Here is a 13750-nt window from a genome sequence, read left to right as displayed (position 1 = left end):
TAGGCATGTTGATTGGTTGAAAGCCGTGATGAGCTCTCTAGCCGTTGCCTAATATGTGAGTCGATGAGTCTTTCCAGCGTTTTGAGCTGAAAAGATGAAAGACTAATTGGACGAAAGTCCTTCGCATTTTTATGACTCCTTTTGCCAGCTTTGGGAATAAAAACGACCTTAACCTTTCTCCAGTTTACCGGAACATGATTGAGAGAAAGCTGAGCGTGTATATTCTATGAAGCCAGGGGATGATATATTCTTTTGCACTTTGTAGCATCTTTGGCAAAATGCCATCAGGCCTGGTGATTTGAAAGGGGAAAAACTATCTATCGCCCATGAGATTCTATCATAAGAGATGATGTTTTTATTTATTCCCGTTAGAGTCCTACTGTCAGTGAAGATTTCCTTGACAGCATCTTTGCAGCCAGGGAAGTGAGTATTCAGTTGGATTTCAAGAGATTCTGCCGAGGACTCTGACCAAGTGTCGTCCTTCCTCTTAATATAGGTTGGATTAGATTGGCCTTTAGCAAGAATTTTGCTAAGTCTAGCAGAGTCCTTTGTGTTATCTATAGATTCGCAGAAACTTCTCCATGAGGTTCTTTTTGCGAGTGCTATAGCTTTCTTATAAACTTTTAGTTTGTCGCGGTATGGCTGCCACGATTTATTGTTGTAGCATGTGTTAAAGGCCCTACGTGTTTCCTTACGTAGCTTAGATAGTTCCGAATTCCACCATGGAGGGAAGCTTTTCTTTGCCTTTGTGATTGGACAGGAGACTTCGAAAGCCTTACCTAAGACTTTGCTAAAGTGTTCTTCTATCTTTTCAAGCCCAGTGATTGAATCATCAACCACTGGAGTTTTCTTGAGCTTATGTCTAAGGATCCCTTTATATTTGAACCAATCGGTTCTTCTTGGGTTCCTATAGACCATTTTTTCCGTCGAGTTTTGTAATATAATATCGAAGAGGATCCAATTGTGATCTGAAAAAGATTTTTCATTGGATACCCTCCACCTATCAACTGATATTTTAGATCTGTCGCTAATGAGTGTAATGTCCAGTACTTCCTCCCACCCATTATAATTATCCGTACTTGGAAAAATGAAAGTAGGTTTGTTGCCAGAGTTACATATGTTTAGGTTGTTAGTATTAATGAAATTGAAGATTGACTCACCCCTTTCATTAGTTTCGCTGCTACCCCAGATTGTATGCCTTGCATTGGCATCACAGCCTAGGATTATGTCGTCAGATGTCTCAATTACGGCCAGGAGATCGCTCACTTCGTCTGGTGGTGCTGTCTTCTCGTGTGCCATATAGCTTGAGGCAATCATGAAGCTTCTGTTGTGCGGTAGCTCGACCTTTGCGACTGTTAGGTCTTCTGAGCTAAGCTGTGTACAAAGAAAAATGTTAATCGATTTTTTAGCAATTAGACATGATCGTGGCCTACCATTACTTCTTGCATATAGTATGTTGTATGTAGATGCTGGGAACCCTTTAACTTCTGAGTCCGTGACCCAGGGTTCTTGAACCAGGCAAATGTCCAGGTTTTCCTCGGCTAGGAGAACCCGTAGATTGTCTGAAGCACACTTTGAGTGCTTCAGATTAATTTGCACTATCTTTAGTGCCATTGTCAGGTTTAATAGGTGGCTCGGAGAGTTTCATGCCAGTGAGCAGAGAGTTGGCAGCTTCCATCTCATCCGTCTCTTCACTCCCCGATTTTGTCGGCCGGAACACCTTTACTTTGGCGCCCCTCACCCCAAAGAACAGCCTAAAGCCCACCTTCTCCAGCTCAACGGAGCCAGCTTCTGTGATGGCGAGAATTAGACATGTGTGCCCTTCGCCTTGTTCTGTGCGGATGATAGCCCAGTCATTCATGTGTATGTTGGGATTCTGCCGTTTGAGGCATTCCAACATCTTGGGTGCTTCGGCGCTCATCTTTGGTAACCAAACTCTTGCACGAGGTCTCATTGGAATTTCCTCAGCAGGGATTAGTTTAAGGCTTAAACCTACCCATGCATCTCTAATCTTAGTGATGCATTTGTTGAGGAACCCCTTTGAGAATTCGTCCAGGCATTTGATCACCCTGTATCCCCGGTGAATCTCACTGGAGTCAAAACGGGGTACCTTGTCGTCTTTGTTAGTGAGCAAGTGTTCCATAACGAGCTCAGTTAATTTAGACTCAATGGTACCCCATTCTGTTACTACAGGGTTGATGGCCCCATCTTTTTCAGTAACCAGAGCCATTAGGAGGTGGTCCTTCACCACTTCGTTAAATGGTCTTCTGGCAGTTGTCGTGATGGCTACAGGTCCCGGAGTGGTTTTGCCTTCTATTACCTTCCTCCTTTTTGGCGATTTACCATCCTCAACCTGTGAGCGGTTTCGCTTGGACCTTTCGGTTTGGGTATTACATGACCTCAGTATTCACGGCAATATAGGAATCTTTGTCGATAGTCAAGCGGCACTTCTCTCACTAAACTCATATACTACTACTTCCTTATTAGTTAGACGATGCAAGAAGGATCTGTCAATGCTGGGTCGGCTATCTGACATTACCCTTGTTTGGGTCCCTGCGCATAGGGACTACTACAGTAATGAACAGGCAGACGAGCTTGCAAGAACGGGATCTGCTCTTTATATCTCCAACGCCGTTCCAGTAGCAACTCCGTTAAGTTATATCAAAAGCAATATCCTCAGATTCTTTCTTCAAAAAGCTGAAAATAGGTAAAATAACCTAGACACATGTAAAGGGGCCAAGTTACTGTGGCCCTCCTTCAATGAGAAACGCACAAGACACCTTATAAACTGTAGTAGGCGGGACATATCGAGGCTGATAGCAGTAATAACAGGACACTGGGTAATAGGCAGACACGCAAGTCGGCTTGGGCTCCCTGTCAATGATCACTGTCGCAGTTGCAAGTACAGGGAAAAGGAAGAAACAGTCTTCCATCTCCTCTGTAAATGCCCTGCTCTGGCCGTAAAGAGAAACCGCTTCCTTGGCAATTACTTCATATCTAACCTTAGCGAGATATATGTGTTAAGGCTTAATGATATCCTCAGATTTCTCACAGCTACGGGATGGATCTAATACTACATATACAACATCTGACGAGTGGAGTGGTCTGGTCAAAATGGAGTCTCTTCGATTCTACTTGACAGTTCGCGTGTAGTGAACTACCACGTAAACCAACCAACCCCCGAAAAGGGCTTTTGAGCTCATAATTATGTTAAATATAACTGTATATCCTTGATGACCTTGCCAAATTTCATAAAGATCGAGCCTCATTTGACCCTAGCTCCCATACAGTCTTCTTCAGAAAATTACTTAAATGTCAAAAATTAACTAATACTGCAATACTATATTTTGCTTGCTCTCTTCTAATTAGGGAGTTATATACGTTCAAAAACTATCTACTTAAGTTCAATATCTTGGGAGCGGCATACTCAATTTTAAAAATATCAGTACCATATGATAGGTAGTAGAATAAAAAACTCTTTTTTCAAATCACTTACTTCAGGCTGAACATACTTAATTTCATGTTTCTAGATTCAATATTATAGAAAATTCAAAAAGTACTTTAAAAAACCATAAATATACCAATAAGTTCAAGTTTTCTGGTTCTCACCTAATTCCGACTCTACATACTTAATTTTATCTTTCTAGGTTCAATATTATAGGAAATTCAAAAAGTACCTTTTGCAGAACAAACAAGTATGAATTTATAGTCGGACCTTGCCGATACCCTACACCAGTCAATATGTTAAAATTTTAATTTTTTTTAATATAGCATTTAATTTGTTTTATTGTGGAATATTTTTACTTATTGTTAAAAAAAGAGATTTTCTACAAGAGGGCTCATAGGGGAGAAGAGGTAAATATGGCCTATCCTACTACAAAGTCATTTATGTAGATTTTAATCGTTTTATAAGTAATTATAAGTTAATTTTGACCTTCAAGTCATTTTCTGAAGGAGAGTCTGAATGGAAGCTAGGGTCAAATGAGGCCCGAACACAATAAAAATTAGTATTGTCATTAATTGTTCTATAAAACTAATTTTTGTTGATTTTTGTTGACATTATAAAACATTTAACGTACTTAAGTATGAGCCTAAAGGCCTGATTCGGGGGGTACGGTTGTATGGGGGCTAGGAGAAATAATGGACCGATTTCAACCATTTTCAATAGCGTCCTTGAACCAAAAAAAGAGTATGTGCCAAATTTCATCAAATTACCTTGAAAATTGCGACCTGTAGCGTGCGCAAAAGGTTAAAATGGACACACAGAAAGACGGACGGACAGACGGACATAGCTAAATCGACTCATAAAGTGATTCTGAGGCGATTAGTATACTTTAAGGTGGGTCTAGGACCAATATTTTTGGGTGTTACAAACTTCAGCACAAACGCATAATACCCTCCCCACTATAGTGGTGTAGGGTATAAAAAGACCAAAAAGTACACTTTTTCCGGCTCTCACATAATTCCGACTCTACATACTTGATTTTATGTTTCTGGGTTTATTATTATAGAAAACTCAAAAAGTACCTTTTGAAAAACGAAAAAGTACCAAAAATTATATTTTATGTGTTTTCACTTATTCCGAATCTACATACTTATTTTTATGTTTCTAGGTTCAATATTATAAAAAAGTACCTTTTGAAAAACGAAGAAGTACCAAAAAGTTCCCATTTATGGCTTCTAACTTAAGCCAGGCTCCACAAACTTAATTTTATGTTTCTAGCCAATTACAAAACACTAATGCTGCTCTCGCTCTGCTACTCTCGCTCTGCCTTGTTTTTATAAACAGAGTACAATAACAAAATTTACCGTATGATTATGTATTTTCTTTTTATACCCACCATCAAAAAAGATGGGGGTATATTGATTTTGTCATTCCGTGTGTAACATATCGAAATATTGCTCTAAGACCCTATAAAACTATCTTGGAAACTAATACAGTTAGAATCTTAAAATTTTGCATGAATAACTTTAACATCCATGTAAACATTTTAAGTAAGAAATTGGCGGACTAACCATGAGGGGAGCGGCACCACCCATATTAATTTAATACAAAAATTTAGGATAAAATGTGGGAGGACTAGCGAATTAAATACAAATCTTATGCAACTAAAATTTTGCACGAAGAACTTTAATATTCATCTAAACATTTTTAAGAAAAAAGAGCAAACTTTCATCTGAGGGGGCTTGGGGCGCCCATATGAATAAAATGGAAAAAATTCGTATATCTGAGAAACTGTTAGAGATAGAATCATTAAATTTCATTTGACATTCATCTGAACATTTCGAGTATAACGAGCCAACTTTTAATGGGTACTAAGGATAAAATACAAAATATTGTTTATCTAGGAAAATATAGAACTAGATTCATCAAATTTTGCTTATATTACTTTAATATTCATCTAAACAATTTGAGGATAAAGGGCGGACTTTAATCTATGGAAGCCCCCACATGAATTAAAAAGAAAAAATAGTTATCTAGGAAACTATTAGAGCTAGAATCCTCAAATTGTATATGAATAACTTAGACATTCATGTGAACATTTAGAAAATAACGGGCGGGATTTCAGTGGGGGGCTTGGCACCACATATATGAATTAAATACAAAATTTCGTATATCTTGAAAACTGTTAGATAATTAAAATTTTTCATAGATAGATAGAAATTGGAGAACTTGAAATAATTTGCTTGGTATCTCTCATATGTAAATTAGAGTGCTCCAAACATTGGGGTCATTTTGACCCAGAGCCGTTTAAGGGTTAATTTATTTTATTTTTTCACTATTATTGAAAATATAAATAAAATATAAATAAATAAATTTCTTAAGTTTTATGATAATCTACCTAAAAATAGAAACAATTTCGACTAGTTTCCACCAAAAATTGCAAATATTAGAAAATTTGACCTTTGACCTTTAAAGTTTATGGGTAAATGGCGTCCAAATTGCATGAAACTCTTGATTTTTATTTAGAAATATGTGGACTAATAAATTTACAAAAGGTTCCATTTAAAATAAACAACAATATAATAAAAAGGCTAATTTTGCAAAATATTACATAAAAATGGGTTTTTTTTCTCGAAATCCGATGAATTCAATTGCAATACAGGCAAACAATAAGAGGTATTGACCTAATTTTTTACTGTTTTATTCCCTAATCTGTTGTCCATAAATCCCTATGAGTTCTCCCAAAAATATTGAAATTTGTTTAACAAAGTATCAAAAAAAAATAAAATTTGAATTTTGAAACGACCGTTAAAAAATTTTTCGACCATAGCTGAGAATAGGTTTACGTTATTCTATAAGGACAAAAACTCATATTCAAGTAACTACAGATGTATTTTAAGTAATACAATTGTTTTATTAGAATATTTTTAAAAATATGTTTATTTTTTTATCACATTTCGAATTCAAGTACTATGAGACACGATAATGGCCTGGGGAATTTTTAAAAACTTTTACATTTTTCAACCAATTTTTGTGTTTTTATCTTTTTGTTACGATAATTCTGTGTACATTACGATTCTTTGGCAATAAAATACAAAACAAATTATTTAATGACAAAACTTTTGTCATTAATTGCCACAATAATAACAAGCACGAATGTATAGTCGGTCATAGCCGACCATATGATACCCTACACCAGTCAATATATTAAAAATTGGAATTATTTAAAAAATAAAGCATTTGATTTGTTTTTAAATTTAATTCCGGAATATGTTTACTTATTTCTGGCAAAAAAAAAGATTTTTTATAAGAGGGCTTAAAGGCGAGTAGGAGAAAATATGGGCCTATCATTATAAATGTTGGTAGAGGAATTTACGTCTACTTCAAAGTTATTTATGTAGAATTTAAAAGTTTTATTAATGTTTATATGTGAGCTTCAAGTCATTTTTTGAATTTTCAATTGGAAGTTTGTATGGAGAGAGGTCAGATGAGGCCCGATCATTACAAAAAATGTTAATGTCATTAAAAGTTCTACAAAATTAATTTTTGCCGAGTTTTGTTGACATTCGGAAGTGTTCTTTGCTTGTTTTATTTGACGAAAACGCTATTTTCACCAGTAAAGATCAAATATTTCAAACTGATTCCTATCTGTGGCTCTGAATTGACATTACGAAATTTTTTTCGGATTCTAAAAACAATAACATATAATCACAAAATATTTGAAATATGGATGCAAAAACTTTCGCGAGATCGTTAAAAATGTTTCCCTTGTTATCATTATAAAAATATTACTAAATAAAAGATTAGAATTATGTACAAAATATTTATGTGGCTATTCATTTGCCATAGGGGCACATCTGTCAATGCGAAACTTGAAAACTGAGTAATGGATTTTATTGCATTATCAAATTTTGTTTTCGTTTATCGATTATCTATTATCCCTGAAAATTTGAAACATTAACTTTACATATGATGGGAGGCAGACGTGATTAATTGTTTTTCAAAGGGCTGTGAAAATATTTCACTGTGTGAACTTTTTATGCTTACTTTTTTAGTTTTTGTGAAAAAAAATATATTGGTCAGTATTAGAACGTCAATAATAGTGAACAATAAGACATAATAATAATTTCGATAATATAATTTGAAGCCCGAAAAAAATTAAACTTAACCCCAGAACTGACTGTGGGGCACATGCGCCAAATATATATAAAGCTTGTGATGTAGAACAAAATTTGGTTAGAATATTGAAAAAATTCAGTAATTATTTTTTTTTAATTTTTTTTGTTAAGTTCTGTGAGATAAACAATAAATATCTGCTTTATTACACTCTGTTTAATGAATTAATGTATAAAACAGCAAAATAAGTTTTTATTTTTGTATTTTTTTTATTTTACTAATGACATCCCCTTGGCGAATTTGCCCTATGGATGGGGCGGTATTGCCGTTTTTGGTCAGTGCGGAAAAGTTAAAAAAATATGTATATGAGGATGACTTAGGAAAGATTGAAAGGAATAAAACTAATGCCAACATATCTAAGTATCCGAACCAAGAAAAAAATTAAGAATATGTATTGTGGTTTTAATTTGTGGCCGCCTCAAAAAAAGTGGCGTATGGTCCCCCTTCTACCCTACAACTACAGTCCCCAAAATTTGTATAAGCAGTTTTGATACCATATGATTATTTAGTTAGAAGATAAATTCTTCAAATTGCAAACAGAAAGAGGCCCTTTGGAAACCAGAAGGTAGAAATACACTAAAAAAACTTTTTGATCTGGATAAATATGAACAATGAACTTAAATATTTTCTTAAGAAAATAAGAGTATGCAATGATGACACTTGTCGTTCGTACAACGAAAATGCGTTGCATTATCACATTACAATTTAAATGCTTTGAGTCTTATTTCTTTCTGTCTTGAGCAACTTAGAGGAATTAGTCCAACAAGGATAATAAAGTACATAAAACTAACAAAACTGGTAGCGTATCATAAAGACAATAAATGTTATGGCACTGCACAATCCTAACACTGAGGACATACTATGGATTAGGATTTTGGTTTTGTTAACTAACACAACTTGTGCGGCCCTAAATCTACTTTTTTTTCCAGTGATTGTACCAATTTGTTTCTCGATTTCCATACATTCGGAAATCTTACAACCAATTCGCTACTATTGTTCGAAAAATTTTGAAATGCCTTTGCCATTTAGAGAGAAAAATATTAGTTGTATTAATTACTGAAGGGTTAGGATTTGAAGGGTTCTGGTAAAAATCTTTATCGGTGGAGTTTTCAACCCATTTTTTAAATGATTTCCAATTTATCTTAGTTTCCAATATATGAATGCTTAAAGATTTTATCTATATGGTTTGATATTGAGATTTATGGAACATCTACTGAAATAGTTTCTTTTTTAAAGAAAAATATGTAGTGTGTAAGGTAAAGTTAGTTAAAGTGTCAACATTTTACTTATTTACAAACTTTTCAAAAAATGATGCAAAATTCATTCCTTTAATAGATCTTCCATGTTCATGGTTGTTTGGAAAAAATGTTTTTGTAAGTATCCTTTAATCGGAGGACCAACGATATCTAGTATATTTAGAAATGTATCTAAATTTTTAAAAATCCCTTTACAACATAAAATTACATAAATGAATGTTTTTTGTATAATAACACAAATCTTATAGAGTAAAAAATGATTAGTACAGTACTTTTCGCTTATACCCAATAAACCAAACGATATTATAACGATATCGAAACGAAAGTTTTTGCAAAAATGAGATGATTACTTACCGTGTTTATTATTATTATTATTATTATTATTATTATTATTATTATTATTATTCAAAGCTTAATTACAATTAAAAATAACTATTATTAGATTAGCTTTTAACTATATTGCCCTTGAAAATGTTGAATTTAAATTATTTATTTTTTTTAAAGTTTTTTTCAAATATATATATTTTTTGTTTATGGAAACAAAAATATATAAAAACAATATTATAATAATATCGTTTTCAACGTTAAAATATGATATCAAAATCGCCTTTATAAACTAATACCGTTTTCGCTATCACATCGTTCTTTGGTTTATTGGGTACTCTCAACCTTTAGTTGCACACAAATTGAGGACTATATCGCTAAAGTGATTATAAACAAAATTGTTTGTATATAAGTACCACAATGTACTTATAAAGAAAATTGTATATATTCATTTTTTATAAATAAAAAAATAACAAGTAAGAATGTTACAGTGAGGGTATTATACGTTTGTGCTGATGTTTGTAACATACAAAAATATTGGTCCAATACCCACCTTTAAGTATACCGATCGACTCAGAATCATTTTTTGAGTCGATTAAGACATGTCCGTCCGTCCGTCTGTCTGGCTGGCTGTCCATGTAAACCTTGTGCGCAAGGTACAGGCCGCAATTTTCAAGATAATGCCTTAACGATTTCACCTTACTTAGTGCATCCTGCACACGCCTGAAAAATATTTTACTAAACATTTTTGGCAACTCGGCAACAAAATTGTTATTTCTGGTATGATTCTATCAGAGAATGCTCTTTTAATCAGCAAAATCAGTCAAAATTTATCAAAATTCTGTTAAACCCCATTTTATTTTTTCAAACTTACAATAAATAACGACTGAATTAAGGTCATTTAATATAATGCAATTTATACTCACATTTCCAATTTTCAGTTTTGTTTTTACTCCTTTTTCTGGTTTGTAGTGCCCAGAAAGTTGGTAAAGCACTGCCCTGCTTCGTCTTCTACCCATATTACAGCCTGCTGGAACATTTAAATTGTTACAATCACTTCCTTCTTCGTCGCCATCCATTGTAGATCCACCAATTTCGCCACTTAAACCTGGAAGTCCTCCTAAACCAAGCATACCAGCGTTTGAGCCGGCACGAAAACGTGCGCCCAAAAGAGCAGCTGTAAGGGCAAAAACTTACAAAATGAAGCAAACAAATGAACAACACAGGTAAAGTGCGCACGAACATCAAGACAAGCGATGAAAAAGTGCAGATAACAAATATGAATGAAACACCCAAAAAATTTAAAAGGCAGAAAAGAAAAAAACATTTAGTTATTAGAATTTTAATATTATTTTATTGCTTTTAAAATACATAATAGCCTAATTCAAAATATTGTGTAAATTGTCTTCCAAATTATGTAAGGAACTGTAAGCTCCCTCTTATTTAAAAATTGCAAGTGTGCGAGGTGCCACGCTCACTTCTAAAATCAGTATTAAAAATCGCATGTCTTAAAAACTTAAACATATATTGTCCTTAAATTTTCTATGAACGACTTGAACATACGAAAACAAAATGAGCTTCCGTAATAAAGTGGGCGTATCACCTTCCTTATAAAGAAAATCTTATATTAGTATGTCTGAAAAAGATGTAATAACTACAGTCCTCCAATTTCTGTAGCCACTTATGTGTCAAGACATTTAGGACAAATGATGGACAGACTATGAATGGGGGACATGGTACTCATATATTGTTTTAGGATAGAAAAGCACGCTGGGTATACATAGTGTTTGTAGGGGGTTATTGTGTGATCACCTTCCCCTCACTTCATTTCTCATATAAATTGTTTTTGTATTTTAAAATTTGTATGAAATGTTTTACAAAATATGGGGTTAGACTTCTCCTTACACGCGTGTAATGGACTGGTCTAAACCATAACATGATCCTTGTAAAGCAAGTTATTTAAAATCAACATAGAACATGTATTCATACCATAAGATTTCTGAACAGATCATATACTCCAATAATGTTTGCAGGGTACTAGTTAACAAAAAAAAACACGTAGTTCATAGTGTATTTAATTAATAAGTTTCCAAAGACTTACGCTTAAGAAATTAATTAAAGATAATACTTAATTTTTGTTTCTAATTGTATTTGCAAGCAAACTCTCTTTTATTTAAGTACATATATTTATTTATTTAATACAGTGAGACCTCGATTTTCCGTGATGGTCGGGACTGGAAGCATTCTCGGTATACTTTAAGGTGGGTATTGGACCAATATTTTTGTATGTTACAAACATCAGCACAAACGTATAATACCCTCCCCACTATAGTGGTGTAGGGTATAATGAAATAATTCAAGGATTTTATATTCATAAATGATTCAAGAATATAGAAACAAAATTTTGTCAGAAAACAGTAGATAAGGATTTCATGTTCTAAAAATAATCGTTTAATGTTGTTTGTCTCTTATTTTCCAATTTAGTATTTTCGCCTTACGGGAATTCCCCTTTTTGATTTGTTCTAATTGTTCATGATAGTTAAAAAAATAACAGAATTTTGTTTATAATTACGGATAATAGAGGTAATCACGGTTAATCGATGCTGAAAAACTTAAGTCAATCCAAATTAAAATTAAGTCGATGCAAAAAAATGTATTTTTCCATCACGGATAATTGATGTTGCCGTATAATAGAATCACGGATAATCAAGTTCCTACTGTAATTAGTGCGTGGCAGTACAACATCAGTCAGTTTTGTAAAGATTTTATTTAGAATTTGGTTATATGAGTCTCCGGAACATAATGTCTTTCCGACAACAGTTGAGGGGCTTAATGACACATGTCGTGGCCGATTATCAACAAATATGCAGTAATTTATTCAGAAATCCTTAAACGCAAGGTCTTTTAACGTTTTGCTTTAGAATCAGTAAGTCCACAACCATGTGATGGCCTACTTCCTATGAAACGAGCTTCCACCAATTTAGAATCAATAATGTGTTTATACTATAATTTGTTTATTGAGAATATGAGAACATATATTGGGCTAATATGTGTACCTACAACATGTGGGGTACAATACCATTTTACTATTTATTAGACCATACCCTTTTTGTCAACACTCATCATGAATCATTCCTATTATACAACTTCCTTGAAAGATGGTTAGATCTTAATATTTTTCGATTAATGGACTTCCAATATATTTTCTGAATTTATTTAGATTTAAAAATTTAATTTGTTGTCGTATTCATGCATTAAAAATGTATCCATATATGAAACCACCTCTTAATGTGTTACTTGGCAAACTTTATGGTTTTTACTTTATGGTCAGAAATTAATTTTTTTAAAAAAAGATTTGTTTAAAAATGAATGTGTTACTTGGCAAACTTTATGTGTTTCACTTTATGGTCTGAAATTAAAATTTTTTAAAAAGATTTGTTTAAAAATAATATGAACTAACTGATTATTGATCACGATGTTTAATAACTACAATTTGGCATAGTTTCACTAGTTTGGGTCACCCTAATGGGATTCATTTAAAAAAATCATAAACACTTATGGGAAGCTATTATAATTTTTAAATGAAATGTTTATTTTTTATGCGAGATTTTAAAATATTTGACTTCCTAAAGTATTCAAAAAGTCTTATAATGAAATTACCATGAGTATTTTTCATATTTTGTTCGCGATATTTTTATAATTTTCAAGATATTTGAACATATTTCATTTTCGCCAATTCTGACATTTTCTTTCAGAGTTTTAAATGAAATAATTGTGAACTGAGCTCAAAATCATCTAAATATAACAGTTTTGTATCATATTTTTAATATTAACTACGAATATAGGAAATTAATCTAACTCAGGTTAGATAATATACGGTACTCCTATTTTTTTGAACAGTCGTAGTAGGTTATGGTTTTCGAAAAAATTGAATACCAAAAAAAATAATAAACCTATTTACAAAATTTCATTTGTTTTTTATTTTAAACACTTGACAAATAAATATCGTGAAAAATATTTGATTTCTGTAAATCTTTCTTTTTTAAATTAAGTTGCACAATTATTTTTAAGTCTCACTCGTATTTTTATTAACGCGGCTTATAAACAAATCAATACAAATATGTAGCATTGACAATTACATATCGTCGCCCGGGTGTTTGAGTGCTCCATTTTTCGACCCCAAAATTTTCAATCGGTGCAAACGGTTTTCGGCTATCGTGTCTGTTGTGCTCTATATCCTTCAAAACAGAACTTGTTTGTGTCATTTTTTCTATACGCCAATTAATGGCATATAGAGCCAAAATCTTGAAATTGATTTGTGCTGAAAATTTTGCGCAATATGGAATTAAAATTGTTTAATACTAATATTTTTCAATATACTCTTCTGTTATAAGTAATTATTTGGAGTTCTTCTTTATGTATATAATACTGTTGTATTTTACAACTAAAACTAAATTCAAAGTTTTAAGAATATACAAATTTCAAAAAAATTATTTAAATAATTCTGCTTTTTAATTTTATGAATATAAAATGATAGAGAACATTTATT

The 13750-nt window shown here is 32.7% G+C and overlaps 1 protein-coding gene across 1 annotated transcript; it reads right to left on the bottom strand.

Annotated features, from left to right (window-relative positions):
• Positions 1-552: 552 nt before the first annotated feature.
• Positions 553-2379, bottom strand: LOC124419772. The gene is made up of 2 exons (XM_046950376.1): positions 1434-2379; positions 553-1374 (listed from the first exon to the last, which is right to left on the bottom strand). The coding sequence occupies exon 1, from the start codon at positions 2228-2230 to the stop codon at positions 1589-1591; it is 642 nt and encodes a 213-aa protein (XP_046806332.1). The 5' UTR covers positions 2231-2379; the 3' UTR covers positions 553-1374; positions 1434-1588.
• Between the last annotated feature and the right edge of the window lie 11371 nt (positions 2380-13750).

This window comes from Lucilia cuprina, chromosome 4 (assembly GCF_022045245.1).
Source record: "Lucilia cuprina isolate Lc7/37 chromosome 4, ASM2204524v1, whole genome shotgun sequence".
Classification (NCBI taxonomy): domain Eukaryota; kingdom Metazoa; phylum Arthropoda; class Insecta; order Diptera; family Calliphoridae; genus Lucilia; species Lucilia cuprina.
Note: the sequence above shows the minus strand (reverse complement) of the source record. Positions and strands in the feature narration are given on the sequence as shown.

Bases quoted from the DNA above. Each gene is read 5' to 3' on its own strand.
- LOC124419772 (XM_046950376.1), bottom strand. From the start codon at position 2,230: ATGGCTCTGGTTACTGAAAAAGATGGGGCCATCAACCCTGTAGTAACA.